Source organism: Podarcis raffonei, chromosome 1 (genome assembly GCF_027172205.1).
Source record: "Podarcis raffonei isolate rPodRaf1 chromosome 1, rPodRaf1.pri, whole genome shotgun sequence".
Lineage (NCBI taxonomy): Eukaryota > Metazoa > Chordata > Lepidosauria > Squamata > Lacertidae > Podarcis > Podarcis raffonei.
The window spans coordinates 109,012,015-109,028,831 of NC_070602.1; the positions used below are offsets into that span (position 1 = coordinate 109,012,015).

Below are 16,817 nucleotides of genomic sequence, written 5' to 3' on the forward strand. Positions count from 1 at the left end.
AATTGGCCAGTTTGAGGATGTAAAAGGTTCTACTTGAGAATGCATATTGCTTACCTAGTTATAGCTTGTGCCCACCATGTTGTGAGGTCATAATGTTGCCCAATGTGGGCGGGGCTAACTTTTCACTTAGAATTTTCAACCAGAAGGTTTGTCCATATATGGTGCACTGTGAACACAGAACAACATTGGCAAGGCTGCACATTGACTTGTTAGGTAAGTGGATCAAGTCAGAGATTCCCAGGCAATTTGCTGGAAGGAATAGATGGTACTGCATAGCAACTGGTCTATGTGATGATAATAACAACTTATAAAATGGGATTATATCAGAATTGCCAAGTGTTGAATTAAGCACATCCTTTCACTGAAGATATCAATTTAACCCTACCATATATTTTCTCTCTCTTTTATTTCTATGCGTATCTTCTAACTCATCACCCAAAGTCTTTTCGAAAGACTGTTTGAGCATTTGCATTTCCAGGGGTAGAGAAATATTTTTGCAAGCCATTTATATTCCTTAGCAATTTCTGCATTCTTCTTCTGGTCCTGTCATTGATTTGATTTGTAGTTGCAATACCTCTATGAGATTTTAAATGCCCCCACAACATGGAAATATGAACTTCATTGGGTAAGATTTAAGTAATGAGTCCTGTCAGCAGAAGCAACAGAATTTCCCTTTCCCTGCTCTGTAGATTAGGAAGTTGGGAGAATCCCCCAGAACAATGTGGGAAGAGGAGGGAGGGCAAAAACCTTGCCCTGGCAGAATGATTTTGAAATTCTCCCATTGTTTCTCATGGAACTGTGTGATATGACAAATTAATGGATATTTGCAAAGTGCTTTACAAATGAGGACACATTCCCAGGAACAGATAGTATGGCCTGTGTTTGTTGGTTCTCCTGCTGCCCATCAGTGCCCACAACTCATAAGGCAGCTAGAGACTGAGCAGACTGCAGTGTTGTGGGCAGAGATGTGGGGTGGAAAAACATTCCAGGATGGAAATGTTTTCGGGACATACACACACCCCATTTCTAAAAATTGATTGTTTCATAAAATTGTTTTAAGTGCATAATGAATGGCTACAATATCAATCACAATTGCCTGGAGTTGCAAATATATTTTTCTAGGTGACAACCTTTAGGATATTGGTGTGGGAACGTAGGCCTAGGGACCTCCATGTCTCTCTGTCTGGCCCTTGGGATACCCTTCCCTCAGAGTACACACCCCACCAGCCCCATTCCACCCCCTCAATCACTTTTCCTGGCTGGAATGTGTCTGAATTGTGATTGTGCCTCTTGCTTGCTTGGATAGAGGACCATCTACATGGGTTGAAACCTCTGGCTTTAATGTGACTGGAATGTTGCCTATCGGAGTCACATCTGTTATTCTATCCATTTTTGCAGGTTTAACAGTTTTCAAGGTCTTCGTGATTATTATTTTTAACAATATGAAAGAAGTGTATTCTGTTGAGTTATCAGATCTTAAAAACATTTATGAGTACTCCAGTAAAATTATTATATCCTGGGTTAAGGAAGGTATGCACAGGAAGGTGATAAACCCTGGGTTAGAGGCAGGGAAGGGAAGTTCTCCCAGGGTGGGAGGCTGGGAGAAGAAAGGGAAGCTCCCAGGTGAGAGCTGGAACGATCCACACCCTTTTGTGTGAAACAAGGGTTAAGATCTACCTCTGATAAAGGGCTTTGTATTTTCTCTCTCTTTCTTTTTTCCTTTTATGTTATTTCTTTTTTAATTTAGATTTATTTGTTTTCATTGTATTTTATGCTGAAAAGTTTCAATAAAAATGAATTTTAAAAAATTAAAAATATTCAGAAATAAAGCTTTGAATTTGTTTGAAAGAAAAATTTCTTGAATGCCCCAGTCAACACTTTCACTTCAACTTCTTATTGTCACTGGAAAATGTAAAATACAACACACACACACACACACACACACACACACAATGTAAAACATAAACATGGGGGGGTTGTTTACCAAATAAAAGTCAAGCATACTAAATCAGATCCCAATCTTTTATGCAGCAGCAGATAATTTCCCAGAAGTTCTCCTGGTTCAAAAAAAATCTGGAAAACTCACATCACTGTACTTGGAGTGTAGGTTGCAAAAGTGGTCTTATGAGGAGGTAGAAAGACTTCTGTCTGAGGTGGAAAATTGAGGGATGGAGTCAATGGAAGTGGTTCCAAGTTTGGACCCCTGGCTAAAATCTGCCACCCATTGAAGAACCTGCTGCCTCCTAGTTCTTACTGATTTGCTTTCTCAGCAAAGTGTTGCCAGTGGGAGTAGTTGCAACTGCAAAATGACAACGTGCGGCATTTTCCTCCCTGGGCCAGTTCTCTTCTGTTAATGGAGCTGCCTGGGAGAAAGTTTTTTGAGAAACAGACAGAGAGCTAGGCTATGGGAGGAGCTTGCTCCTCCCATTTGTCAACATTCTTCAGGGGTCAAGATGCCAGCTGGCTAGCCCCCAGCTGGATCATGCCCTTCCAGTCGTGACGATCCTCCGGTCTCTGGTGTGACGTAAATCAGCGACTCAGACTTCAAAAGCCTGAGCACGCTATATTAGCAGAGTATACTGCGCAAACAGAACAGGCGTGAGGCTTGTGAAAACATACTAACAGCTAAAGATTTATTAAGCATAAATCAGGACAAAGAAAACATGTCGTCTCCCTTTCTTCTCCTCAGAGAGACAGAGGAAATCAAAAGCTATACAAACAGACAGAAGTTCCCAGCAGACTGTGCTGGAATGTAAACAGACATGTGACACTTAACAATCCCATGTCTGCTCCTTAAAGTGGAACAGAAATTCTCAACATCCTCCCCCTTTCCATGTAACCTGTGGCGCAGTATTTCAACCCAACTGCAACCGCTGTACATATACCTGAAGTTGTTCTCTGTTAACAACCTTAGACAACAGATCTGCAGGAATCTCGTTTCCTGGCATGTAGGACACCTGAATGAGTCCTTTCCGAAGACACTCCCTTGCACGATGTAACTTTATCTGCAAGTACTTGGTTCTTTGCTTTCAACTCTCTGAAGCTAGCAAAGCCAAACAGGACCTGTTGTCTTGATACACCTTTGTAGGACATTTCATATTAACCCTGACATCCTTAAACAGTTGCAACAACCATTCACAATCCATAAGTGAATATGACAGTGCATTGAGTTCAGTTTCACAAGAAGTCAGGCTCACTGTTGCCTGCTTCTTGCACAGCCAGTCAAACAGACTCTGGTTGTACATGTAGCATACCCCATAAGTGCTTGTGCCATCTGTGGTGTCACTTCCAAAACTTGCATCTGCAAATATCTCCAGACTTCCAGACCCCTGACTAGTGAATCTGAGTCTGTAGTACCTTTTAGATAGTGTGCTATGCGCTTCAGAGCTTTCCAATCCTGAACAGTAGGATTGTTAGCTTGTCTGCTAAGCAGATTAGTGCTCACAGCTATACCAGGTCTTGAACATCTGGCAATGAAATTCAGTTTGCCTAGAATGCATCTGTACAATGTAGTGTCAGAAAATGCTTTGCCAGTATCACCTAACTGGAAACCTGTTACCATTGGTGTATCCACAGGATTTGCATCAACCAAATTCAGCCTGGTCAATATATCAGCAATTTTCTGAGATTGGTGTATGAAAAAAATCACCTGCCTGGTTTTTCTCTACTTCCAGAGAAAGATAGTTGGATACCAAGATCCTTCATGTCAAAGTGCTCTCGCAGCTGAGCTGGGTGCTTTGGTACAAAGCCCAGATGCTTCCAAAAGAAAAGAAGATCATTAACAAAGCATACACAATACAGTTTGTTTTGCCCCTCCTCTTGGACAAACACACATGGACCAGCTTTGCCTTGGTGAAAACCTAGAGAAAACAATGTCTCTGTTAGTTTTGTGTTCCAACACCAGGCACTCTGTTTGAGCCCATATAGGGATTTCTGTAGTTTACAGACCATTCCCTTCTGTACCTGCACTTCATCAGATGAAAGCATATAAATCTCCTCTCCCAGCACCCTGTACAAAAAAGCTGTGTTCACATCGTGGTGTGAAACGTGAAGCTTTTCATCTGCAGCAATCTTGAGCATAAGCCTAATGCTCTCATGCTTGACGGTGGGTGAGTAGGTCTTTTGGTAGTCCTGTCCTGGTACCTGTGAAAAACCTCTGGCGACCAATCTGGCTGTGTGTCTTACTACCTTGCCATTCTGATCAGTCTTGGCCTTAAAGACCCACTTGCTGTCAACCAGCTTCATCCCTGGGACTATTGGAACCAGCTCCCAGGTATTGTTCCTTTCTAAGGAATCAAGTTCAGCCTTCATGGCTTTTAGCCATGGTTCAGCTTCCTTTGAGGTTAACTCCTGGACCTCTTGGAAGCTTGAAGGTTCCCACACCTTCTCTGAGCTACTAACAACAGCTGTTGCTGTTTTAGCAAACTCATCAGCATACCTCTTTGGAAGTTTGCCCGTTGTGGCCCTTTCAGATCTGCGTACTAGATGCAAGTCTTCACTCATCTCCTCTTTCTTAGGAGAATGGTGGCCGATGGTGAACAGTGGTTCTTCCAGTTCAGTGTCAGACCCATCAGATGGTCTGAGTGAGGCCTTCACGCTCCTGTAGTCTGCTCTGTCACTGTCACTGTTAGCAGCACTAGCACCTCCCACTGAACTGGAATCCGAACCCTGATCATCATCCTCTGCTTCTTCAGCTTCAGGGTGACTCTGGAAAATCCGCACATTGTCCCCCCCCCCCACTTTGCATTGTACTGAACACTCCTGGTAAGCCATACCGTATTTGTGTCAGTCATCAGCGTTCTGTATGCACCTTTTTCGTACCCCACAAATATGCCATGTACACCATGCTTTCTGAACTTGCTGCTCTGTGGAGTATGGACCCACATGTCAGAATCAAAGATTCTCATATGCTTGCCTTATGGTTTCTTACCAAACATCTTCTCATAGGGAGTACAGCCTATTGGTGCAGAATACCTGTAATTATAAGAATAAACAAAACAATTCAGAGATTCAGCCCAATGCTCTTCAGGAAGATTGTCATCATGGAACAAGGTTTTTAGGCCTTGTAGCAAAGTCTGGTTTGCCCTTTCACAAAGTCTATTCTGCCATGGAGATCTTGGACTTGTGAGGTCATGCTGAATCCCATTCTCACGCATGTACCAGAAGGAGTGTAGTTTAGTGCATGCCAAACACTGCCTCAGAAACACACCTGCCTTTTGGAACAGTACTTCCTGTGTTCAGTGGTGTGTGGTCGGTGGACTAGGGACCTAGGCGGAGTATTTAATTGGAGTATTAAAGCCTGGTGCCTCCTTCCCGAAGCCTGGGAAGCTTCTACCAAGCTTAGGGAGAGAGATGTGATGCTCACACTTGTGACATGGCCCCCCCCTCCAATCGCCCTTGCAAGCTGGTGCCTCTGTCCCTAACTGTCCCTGTATGGGAAATTTCACCGCACACCTTGTTGTGTGTCACCATACCCAGCCGGGAACAGGAGTCTCCCCCCCCCCGCCCCGCCTTCTACATCCTTTCTTACAAGATTTATTGAAACCTGAAATGTAAGTGAGACAAAAAGGGAAACTGTAGGACTTTCCCCCATCAATCAGTTTTGTATGAGGTCTAGTTTTGGAACATTCAGCGGCAACTTTATTAGCATTACCAATTAGTTGGATACATGGATTTAAATTTTCAGTTTTTCTGTGAAAAGCAGTGTTACTTGTTACAGTGATTATTTAGATGTTAGGGTTTTCATAAACTCCTTAATAAGACAAAGGAGGGAACCTAGGAAATTCTATTGCTCCAAATGTTGACACTTCTATCTGTTCTTCTCCCTGCCCCCCTCCCTCACTGGAACTTATTCATGAGACGCTTGAGCATTTCTAGTATTAAAAAACCCATCTCAGAATGACTTTAAAGACCTTGATTGCCTGGTCTGCAGTCAAATGTTTCCTTGCTTCATTGCACCTGTTCCTCTTGCAGGTACATGTGACAGTGCTGCAGCTATGAGTGGAATTTTAAAGAGGAAGTTTGAAGAAGTTGATGGCTCTTCGCCCTGCTCTTCGGTGCGGGAATCGGATGACGACGTTTCTAGCAGTGAAAGCGCTGACAGTGGTGATAGTGTCAACCCATCCACTTCAAATCATTTCACCCGTAAGTAATAAACCTGGAGAGTGAAGCTCTGCAGATTAAAACATTCAAATGATGTGCCATGCTTTTGTCCCCTTTGTTTACTATACTTACTGAATAATGCCTGCATTCTTCAGTGGGCAGTAGACTGGTTTGGCCCCATGGTAATATGCACTTATGCAGCACCACACATTTTAGGTCATTTGCATGGTGCTGGGTGTGTTGAAACTGGCCCTGATCAGGCAAATGAATTTACCGTGGAACCATGTGGCTGAACTAGACCTAAATTGGCCAGGATCTTGAGAAGCTTACAGGATACTTGAAGAACTGTCTTTGGTCATATGAAACAGCCTGGGCATTAAGATCTGGTCTGTATCCAATTGTCTTCAGATACATAGCAGTCAACAATGAGGAACAGGCCTTAGCTTATGGAATGCCCTCCCGGGAGAGATCCACCTGACTCCATCATTGCTTGACTTTCTCAGGGCAAATGACCTATTTATTTCAAAAGGCATCCAGCTGAAATACAGCACCCAACTAGTGGCTTTATAGACAGCTTGATCTGGATGTGCTTGTTATTTTTAATGCTTTATGTAATGATCAATCATTTACATTGTTTTTGTTTAATATTGTCTTGTTGTCATCTATAGGGTGCTTTGAATATTCTGTATAGAAAAGCAGACTACAAATGTATCAAAATATAAATAAGAGAACAAACAGGACATGTATAAAATAGTGTAACCCGTTGTTGCACAAGCTAGTAATCATCACGTTTATAAGAGAATAGGGTGGGTGTGCTTTGGGTTTATCATACAGTTTCTGCTGTTGCCCCATTATAGTAAAGATAGCAGTTGTGTTAATGTAGTTGGCTCTGAATAATCTAAGAATACCAATGTAGGTCAATCATTATAATCCTACTCTTCTGCTGCCTATTCTGAAATCTTAGATTCCTTCTCTCTGCTTATTAGAACACTTGAACAGCAGGAATAATTGGGCAGAGAGAAAGACATTTCAGTGTGAAGCTATAAAAGATTCAGCATCGATTCTAATGGTTCCCCGAATGGTGGCATAAGAAAGGGAAGAAATATCCCCAAGTGGGTTTGACAAAGGGGGTGGGGATAACTCACAGATGGAGCACATGATTTGGTCCAAGGTTTAAACCCCAAGGTTTAATCCCAGGTGGGGCTGGGAAAGGCTGGTCTGAAATCCCAGAAAGTCACTGACAGATGATGTATAGACAGTAGTACTAGATGAACCAATGGTCTAATTTGGTTTAAAGCAATTATTATGTTCTAGAGAGATTGAGTGTGTCCATGAGTTTTTGGTTAGAGTTCTCTGGTGAGCAGTGGGAACCCACAAGGGGGAATTTGGGGGGAGAAAGAGGGGGACAGTTTCCAAAAAACACATGGGTTTAGCTTGGTTATGGAATATGAAGGGCCTCCCAAGGAGAGGAAAGGAGGTTTCTTGTTATGGCTGTAAGGGTGTGCGTAGGGCTGTGTACACACATAGCCACTGAAATGCACAGGGGTCATTTTTCCACTGTGTGTTCTTGTACATAGGGCACTGTGGTCTAAACCACTGAGCCTCTTGGGCTTGACGATCAGAAGGTCGGCGGTTCGAATCCCCATGACGGTGTGGGCTCCCGTTGCTCTGTCCCAGCTCCTGCCAACCTAGCAGTTTGAAAGCACACCAGTGCAAGTAGATAAATAGGTACTGCTGTGGCGGGAAGATAAATGACATTTCCATGTGCTCTGGTTTCCGTCACGGTGTCCCGTTGCACCAGGAGCAGTTTAGTCATGCTGGCCACATGACTCGGAAAGCTGTCTGTGGATGAACGCTGGCTCCCTCGGTGTGAAAGCCAGATGAGCGCTGCAACCCCATAGTCCCCTTTGACTGGACTTAACTGTCCAGGGGTCCTTTACCTTTTACCTTTACACACCTTCACATTGTAGCATCATCTAAAGCAGCAGCTACTGTCAGTGTTGTCTATACACACTGGTGGGTGCATTTCCATACTAATGTGCAACAGGGTTCTCTTTTCCCCTCCCCTCAATTGGTGTTTCCATAAACTTTTTTTAAAAAACATATTTTTTCACAAACTTTCAAAAGAGAGAGGCTGGAAACTGGTGTGTTGATATACTGATATGCAAATGATACATATTGGTATATGGAGGCGGATTTTAGTGGCACAGCCCTATAATGTCAGTTGGCCTGCCTAATAGGAAGTGACCTGAGGACGCATTCTCTGTGTACACATGTATTCAGCAAGCGCTTGAGAAGGGCATTCTCTGCACAAAATGGGTTAAAACTGTTCTAGCACAATGCGCTTTTGATTGACAAAATAGTGTGGTACAAGGACTACATGGGGATGATGCTGTGTGTATAGCACATCCAAAAGGTGCCTGCATCCAGTGCTGACTGCACATTATTATGCAATGTGTACACTCCCTTAGAGAGACATTGAGATGTGGAAGAATCTTTGGCTGGACATCTGAGTAAGGTGATTTTTTTTTTTAACCTGGTAGATTTTTATGTGAGATTTTACTGTGTTTTGTATTGCATTTTATTGGAAATGTGGGATATAAACTGCTAAATAAAATACTGCTAATCATCTTTGTATTTTGACAGTGCATTGCTCATGGCAGGGCTGGCGACTGTATGTGCAGCCAGCAGTGCTTAAATATCTGGTATGGGCATTCTAGGTCAGCTTGAAGATTCATAGATTCTTTAGAAATACTAAGCACTGTCTATTAGTGCAGTGGCAGATAACATGAACAAATCATTAGACCATTTCTGGCACTGCAGTGTATGCTAGTAGAATTCAGAACAATGCAATGGAAGGCAATATTGTGGTCTATGTCTTCAATAACGTCGCTCTTCACAGCAGCTGTGTTTTCCAGTTGCTTTGATCAACAAAGTACTATATTCACTTTTTTTTAAAAGAGTGCTCTGTGAAACAAATTACTCTTTCCTTATAGCTGAAGATGGAAACTAAATGTTGCAAACAGTTTAGTTTGTGGTATTGACAGCTGCTGGGTGCAGAAATAGCATGCCTACTCTAGGCAAGAGTTTGCTTATGATTATGCTGATATTTTGTAAAGATGACGATTTGCCTGGGAGTAGCAAAAAAAGGCTCACTTTAAAGTGGTTAGTTTTGATGGTTGGAGAGTAAAATTGATGTTTTATAACACACACATTTGAGGGGGCGGGAGGAAGAATATTCTTAAGCTTGGGGCCCACAGTCAAGCACAGGTTTCGTTGTAATGACTGCAAATAATCTAGAGTCAGTTCATATCTTCCGCAACCTGTTTAGTCAATGATTTGGGCTGATCGGGGTTGTAGTCTAACAACATTTGGGAACCCAAGTTGAAGAGCACTGATCTAGAGTAGTGTTTTTCAAAGAGTAGGGCCTTGGGCCACTTTTAGGTGCGCTTCTTTGGTACAGCAGTTTGAGAGGTGGTGGGATAAGGTACAAGATGAATGTGAAAGGAGAATGGTAGAAATGACAGGAAGTGTGTAAAAATACTTTGAGGGGCACATGGGGGTGGGAAGGAGGAAATAGAAAAGAAAAGGCCTTCTCCAGTTAGAACCTCTGGGTCAAATTCCGTCTAAAAGGTAGAGGCTGAGTCACAATACCTCCTGAGCAAATGTCATTGCTGCACAGCCAGAGAGTGCTTTCCTAAATGTAATCAAATTTTGGTGTAAATTAAGCAGGAAGAACAATAAATCATAATTTTTCAACTAGAAGACAACCCTGTCTTCAACAACTTGTATCATTTGGGAAGATAAACTAGCATAGTTTCCCCCAGCCCATTTATTTGGTTATTTATTTATAGAATCTTTTGCCCATCCTTCACCATGAGGTCCCGGCAATAAAATATGTGTGTGTGTGTGTGTGGCAAGCCCATCACAGTTATAAAAACACATACAAGTATTCCACATGGAACAGAACAGTATAAATTTCAGACTGCTCAGAGCAGAGACATTTGGAATAAAGGGACATGCTTTTGTCCTATGCCTCTTTCTTCCAGAATTGTGGAGTGTCTTAAAAACAAGGAGACACTAAGTCAAATTGGTTTGGGTTAGTTTCCGAATGGCTACTGTCACCAGAATTCACAAAACGCTGTAATCGTAGGTAAGAACACTGTTTGTCAGCTATAGGCAAAACAAATTAAGAAATGAAATTACCAGTTTTCATTACTACACATGTCTCTTTCTGTTGAATAAGCTATAAGGGTGCACAGCTTGGTGTTTTGTCCTTTAGTCTGCTATAGTATATGATTTGCATCAGACAACATGTTCTAGGTTTCAAAATTGCTGTACAGAAAAAAAAGCAATGATAATAATAATGAAAACAATAAATCCGCGCTTCCTAATGTAGTCCATGGATTGTGGCTCTGTCAGGAAATAACCTTGGTGATGAGGTTGAGAAAGGGAGTTGGCGCAGAGCCAGCAGCCTGCTTAGCATTGAAGCAAAGCTGTTGCTGCTTCAGAAAGAGCCTTGAATAGGAGTCTCATCTGGTTATTAAACCAGACAGTGGAGAGATATTTTCCCTCCTGGGAAGCAGTTACAAACCTCAGGCGCTGAAGCGATGTGAGTGCATGTGACGATTGCATTTCAAAGCATCCTGCGCCCTGAACTTGGGAGAGTGAAATGCAGCTTGCATAAGTGAACAGGAACGCTTGGACTCCCTGACCTAGTCCCTTATTTTTTAAACGCGACTCCAACCAATGCCGGTGACTCCTTTTAAAACACAAAAACAAAAAAAAACCATGTACAGCTGTGGCATCAAAGCCCTCAAATTAATGAATGGTAGACTTACCAACAAAAGCAAACCGCAGCCTATATAACCAGCAAAGTAAATCCTTCTATAACAAGGCACACTGAAATGTATTTTTGACTTCTGACCTCGTCCATCTGCCTAATGGAATAATAGGCTATTCTCCTGGGGCCTCTGTGTAATGTCTTTGTCATTCCGGGGCGGGGGGGGGGCGGGGGCGGGGAATAAAATAAAATGGCCTGATCACACTTCAGTCAGCCAGTTGTGCTGTCTGTCATACTTAAGTTGGCTAGGGCAGCTTTTCTGAGATCTTGTGAAGGTGTCAGGGGCATACCTGGAATGGTTCAGTTAGGCTTGCAGAGAGTGGAAATTATCATGGGTGCCCATCCTTTATGGGGTAAGGAATATAGGCCAGTGAAAGAAGTAACATCATGGAACAGATGTTGGGACTAGAGCCTGATTCTCACATAGGTGTTCATTGTTCTGGGGCTACAGTATCTAGTGATGACTTGTGACAACACTGTGGAAAGGACAGGCGAACCAGTCTGCTTCCGCCCCGTGTCATTTTTGCATGCATTCACCCATAATTCCATTTTGTTTTGCATTAATCATGCGGTCCTTTAGGGGGTGGGGAAATCCACATTTAAATACATATTAAAGTATGTGCTCTGTATCCAACAAGGTCAAACTCAGTGTATGCGTATTGAAATCAAATCATTTAAGTTAGTTATGCCCATTGATTTCAGTGGGTTTTCCTCTGAGGTTGCCCTGTATTTTAAAGGCATTTTCTCTGAAAGTATGCATTTCTGAATATATTTTCTCTCGGAGCACACATTTTAAAAAGCTATTTTACGACCTTTTTTGGAGCTAAGAACTGCATCAGTATATTTGGGAAGTGTGAAAACTGGTGGGTAGCCTAACAGCCCAATCCTAACCTTACCTACTCAGAAGCAAATCCTATTCAAGTCAGGCAGGTAGAGTTAGGATTACAGCCTAAGTTCCGAGAGCTGAATGTTAGACTGGGAGTTGCAGATCAGATCAGTTCGTGTCAGAATTTGCAAATACTGCTTTTCTCAAGCATCCCTAGGCTATGGACATAGGATTGTCATATCCCTTAAATCACATGCAGTCCTTTTCAGTGGAGTCAGTTGACACATTTAGCTCTGCCGGTCAATAAAAAGATACTCATCAACTGCAGAAAAATCAAACAATGTGGCACGTTATGTGTGAACTAGTCCACACATTGCGAGAAGTTTGGTCACACTTTTGAAGGTTTACAATCTTGTTCCCTTCACACCTGTTCCACAGCAAACCAGGACTTGACACTAGAAACAGAATGCTCTGTCCAGTCTAGGCCTTTCAGTATATTGATTGGGACCCCAGGACCTTGTGTGCATATGCAAAATACTTCCACTTGTGCACATTGCCTCATGGGGCGTCACTCTGGAGAGTCTCCAGAAGGTGAGGACTACCTAGGGAACGCTGAGCATTCCATCATACTTGGGCTTTTACTGTGTAGACAGAGCACAAATATTTTTCTGCATTGCCCACAAGTCCTGCTATTTGGTCCTGCTGCCCTTGCCTTTAGTTTGAAGAAGCTGTCACTATGGCTATTGTTCAGAGTTGTAGAAAGAGTTGGCGGGAGTGTCTTTTGGTTTCAGACATCATGAGGGCCTAAGGTGCATGGGAATTTAGATGTGCTGTGTAAACCATCTCAGAAACCACCACATATTTAGGAGGGGGAGACAAAAAAAAATGTAGAACAGACTGAAGAAAATGAAGGAGGGAATGGAAATAAAAGAGGATAATGAGAAAAATGGAGAGGTGCAATTGCGAGTGAAGGATATCCTGAAGGATTGATACTGGTGAGCAAAGGCCGATCAGGTGGTGTTTCCTCGCAGAGTGCTCTAAGAAGACACTGTTGGCTTAAATACAAAATGTAAAACATAAACTATAAAAAAGCAGACTGCTTTGGAGAATGGATTCAGGGTTTGAGGCCAAGGTGAGCTGTGCTACAACTGTATTTAAATAGCTACTAAGAGTAGCTTTGAACATAGTCCAAGTGTGACTTGAAAATCTTACTGAATGCACTGCTAGGTTTATTTATTCAGCATCCCTTTAGGGTAATGATTAGAGACACTGGTAAGAAAATCTGCAGGCTTCCTCACACAAAGCTGGACAAAAAGGAAAATGTTACACAGAAAGCACTGTGACTCAGAAGTCCTGTTGAGTTCAATTAAACTTACCGTGAAGTAAATGGGTATAGGACTACAGCTTAAATTGTTGTTTTTTAAAAAATATTTATAAAATTGATGAATGCCTAATTATTTATGTAAATAGATTATAGACCCCTTTTATATTAAACAATATTCAGAAGCTTACAAACAGTAAAAACTAGTCTGCAGAACAAGCATCAGCAAGAACAATCAATCCCTCAAATATATCAAAACTTAAGCAGAGAAGAACATTAAAATTCCAATAAAATCAAATAGTGTGGTCCCTGGAAGGGTATAGCAGGGGCCATAGGATAGAGTGGATATGGATATGGCCTGAGGGAGGAGAAGGAGGTCCGCCCTCACAAAACCCCACAAGTTGCAGGCCTAGAATCTTGTTCCTCCACCATCAGCGTTCAGTGGTGGCAATGGCAAAAATGCTTTGTGTATTTTGCTTAGTCACATTACAACTTGAGCTCTGCCCAGGGCTCAAAGCAGCATTCAGCAGAATCAACTCAGAAAACCTCCCAACTTATGTATAAATTGGAATTAAAGCTATGACAGAAATGTTGTGGCTGTGAGGTTGACTAAGATTTAGACTAGAAAGCTCTTAACACAATAAATGTTAGTTGAAGTGTAGGATTAAAAACTGCCCTTTTGGGCTACATATCTTAGTGTTCTGTGTGCATAGTATTGTAACCTGATTTGGACTAAGTCTCACTGAAGTCAATGGGACTAGCTTCTGGTTCTGGTTCCAGTATTTACAATTGCTTTGACAGGAGCCAAGCCATGGTTTGGTTTAGCATCACATCTCAACCCAGGTTCATGGTTTGTTTATCTCCAAACAAACCATGAGCTATAACCAAGGTTTGTTTTGGGCTTACTGCTCAGTGGTTTGTATGGGGGAAACAAATCACACCCCTGGGTTTGGATGTAACACTAAGCCAAATAAAGTAATCTGTGCTTATGTTCCATTCAGCTAGACTAGACAGTGGTCCAGCAGATATTCCTCCCTGGTATCCTATGGTTGGTTAAGAGGCCAGTGCTCATGTAAGACAAGGGTGTCTCCTTTCCTGAATAGGCTGTGGTTGCAGTTTGGTCCACGTTTAGTTTTGCAAGGATCCAAATTAAAGGCTTGATGTATTGGAGCCACATATATCTCAGCAGCAGTGCACATGACTTGCACATACAAAATCCTAAATTCAGTCTCTTGCAATCTCAAGTTAATGGAGCTTGGAAAGCAGGGCTGGGAGAGAACCTTCTGCCTGCAATCTTGGAGAGCAGTGGCCAGTCAGAACAGGCCAAAACTGGGCTAGATGGACTAGTCCTGTGACTCAACAGAAGGCATCTCTTTGTCTGCAAGAAAGAACAAAGCTATTTTTGGAGTGCACATTAAGGCGGCATCTGTTTTGTTTCTTTAGATTTCATTTTGTTTAGTGCATGACGTTAAAGTCCATTAGCGTCCGTGAGCCTTTCGTCTGGCTTTGCTTTCTAGGATGGCTGTTAAAAGTGGGCCTTTTTGAAAAGTGATGTTTTGACCTGGATTACCGCGATGATGAATTACACTTGACAGTCCTATCTTGTTAAGACTTGATGAATACTATGTGGGAAATCCAGGGAGTGGGTGTAGAATGGGGTTAATCCTTTTTATTAGAATGTTCCAGCACAGCACTGAGAATACATCAAAAAGCAGGAAAATGGGTTAGTGGCTTTAAGAATAGCCTTGTCGTCTGCCACGTTGCTTTAAAAAACAAAAGGGAAAAGAAATGGGCTGCTCTGTGCTACATGCTCTTGCCTTGAGACTTCCCCTCTCCCTAAAATATTTCTCTGATGGCAGTAAACGAATTGCATTGCCCTGCTGGTTGTAAACCTGCGGGTACTCTGTTGCGGAGCCATATGGCTCACATTTATTTTAATGTGCCTTTGACAGGAGGAGAATAGCTGAGACTGCTGAGGAAAGTGCTTACACTTTGGATTCCAGCCAGCGAAAGCTCAATTTATTTATGTTTAGTAACTGAGTAACTTCTTTTTACAGTAGAAATGGTGCTTGAAAAAGATTAAAAGACTTGACACGTCATTTATGCTACTTTTTCTTCTCTCCCCCCCCCCATTTTCTTTTTTGCAAACAAGGCAAACATGCTTTCCATTCACAGCATCGGTTTATTTTTAACTGAGCCGAGACCCCCTCCACCTCCACCCGCCGGTGGAATTCCGTGATCTATTTTTGGAAAGCTTGGTAGAATTTGCTTAAGCAAGATTATGTGTAAGGAGTTTCCTCATATGAAGACCAACTAAAGGTCACATTGGATCTCTAAGTCTCAGAGAGGCATCTCACTCAGAATTGACACAGGATAGAGCCTAGTTGATGGGCTGGAAACACCAGATGCTGTCGCCTTACTGGAGCTAATCGTGTGTGAAACCACTCAGCAGTCTGGACAGGAGACCACAGAGAACCTTGTGCAGGAGCAGGATATAAAATCAGGGGATGATCTAGGAGATGCTTTATTTGGAGATAAAACCTGGAGCTTCATACTTAACAAGGAACACATTCTGTGCCAATTTCAGCTCTTATCCAAACAAATTGCCAGATTCTGGTAAGACAGTTTTGTCCCTGGTCACTCGCCTGTGGCAAACAGGCTTTCCATGCAATCAGGCAGGAAGCTTTCGTGACTTGGAAAAGGGTTGATCCTGTTTTCCTTCTGGGCTGTTGATTTGCCACATGTAGCAATAAGGATGCACCTCAGCTGTGCCTTCAGATGATGCCTGCTTCCTCACATGGCTGTCCCTTGCTGAATGGGAGCAAATGTGTATTAATAATGTTCCAGGTTGCAATTAAAAACTAAAAGCAATGAAATAATGGCTGTAAAGTAATAAGGACAGGGTGCAGGCAGGAACAACAACAACAAAACTTTATTAGCAAAGCCAACAGGCCACAGCTGTACAAGAGTTAAAAATAAAAATAGAGATAAAAGGAGGAAAAGAACAGGCAAAAGATGGTCCGTCGGATGAACAAGTCTGTCACTCAGATGGTGGCCCTCAATTTCGCAGCTCTCTCGATGTACCTCGCGACCTTCTCTGTTATCTGACTTTCCGTATCAGATAATAGAAAATACAGTGTAATGTCTGATGAACGGCCGGGGTTGGAGAGAATGAGTGGAGTAATAATCTCATTCCTTAGGTCTTTGTAGAGGGGGCAAGAAAGAAGGACGTGAGACACTGTTTCCGTGTTACCATCTCCACATGGGCAGAGTCGTTTTTCAAATGGAGTCTTTTGGTAACGACCTTCGAGTACAGCAGAGGGAAGAACATCCCATCTAGCCAATGTAAAGGCACGTCTGTATTTCGGGATGGTTAGTTTAGACAAGTATGAAGCTGGAGAGTCAAAATGAGAAGGGGGAAAGTAGGTATACCATGGGCACAGTTTCTTTAAGATGGTCAGGTTGTTTTGTCGTTCGATGTCTTTCAGGCGCTGGCCTATTAGACTCTTTGCTTTGATGAGGCCCATTGATAATAGGGACTGTGAGTGCAGACCGCATGTAAGGAGTTTTTGATGCACGGTTTTGAACCACTTGCTTTTGTGAGAGTCTTGCATTACTAAAGGCAGTAGACCAGGTGGATTCAGATTAAGACGAAGCCAATAGTTGAATGTTCTCTGCCAAGTCCGAGTTTCCACAGATGGAAGGCAGGCCTCGAGTCTTAATGC

At 42.5% G+C, this 16,817-nt stretch overlaps 1 protein-coding gene across 6 annotated transcripts in view; it reads left to right on the top strand.

Annotated features, from left to right (window-relative positions):
- Positions 1–16,817, top strand: part of CSRNP3 (cysteine and serine rich nuclear protein 3) — a 96,916-nt gene that overhangs the window by 53,174 nt on the left and 26,925 nt on the right. For 5 of the 6 annotated variants that reach the window (XR_008332768.1, XM_053408652.1, XM_053408665.1 and 2 more), the window contains one exon: positions 5,974–6,144. Coding sequence is in view for 5 of the 6 variants with exons in the window: in XM_053408652.1 (XP_053264627.1) it covers positions 5,974–6,144 (171 nt within the window). In the remaining variant the exon portion in view is untranslated. Of the gene's footprint in view, positions 1–57; positions 214–5,973; positions 6,145–16,817 lie in introns of those variants that run through there. The other variant, XM_053408672.1, reaches the window with a different exon arrangement.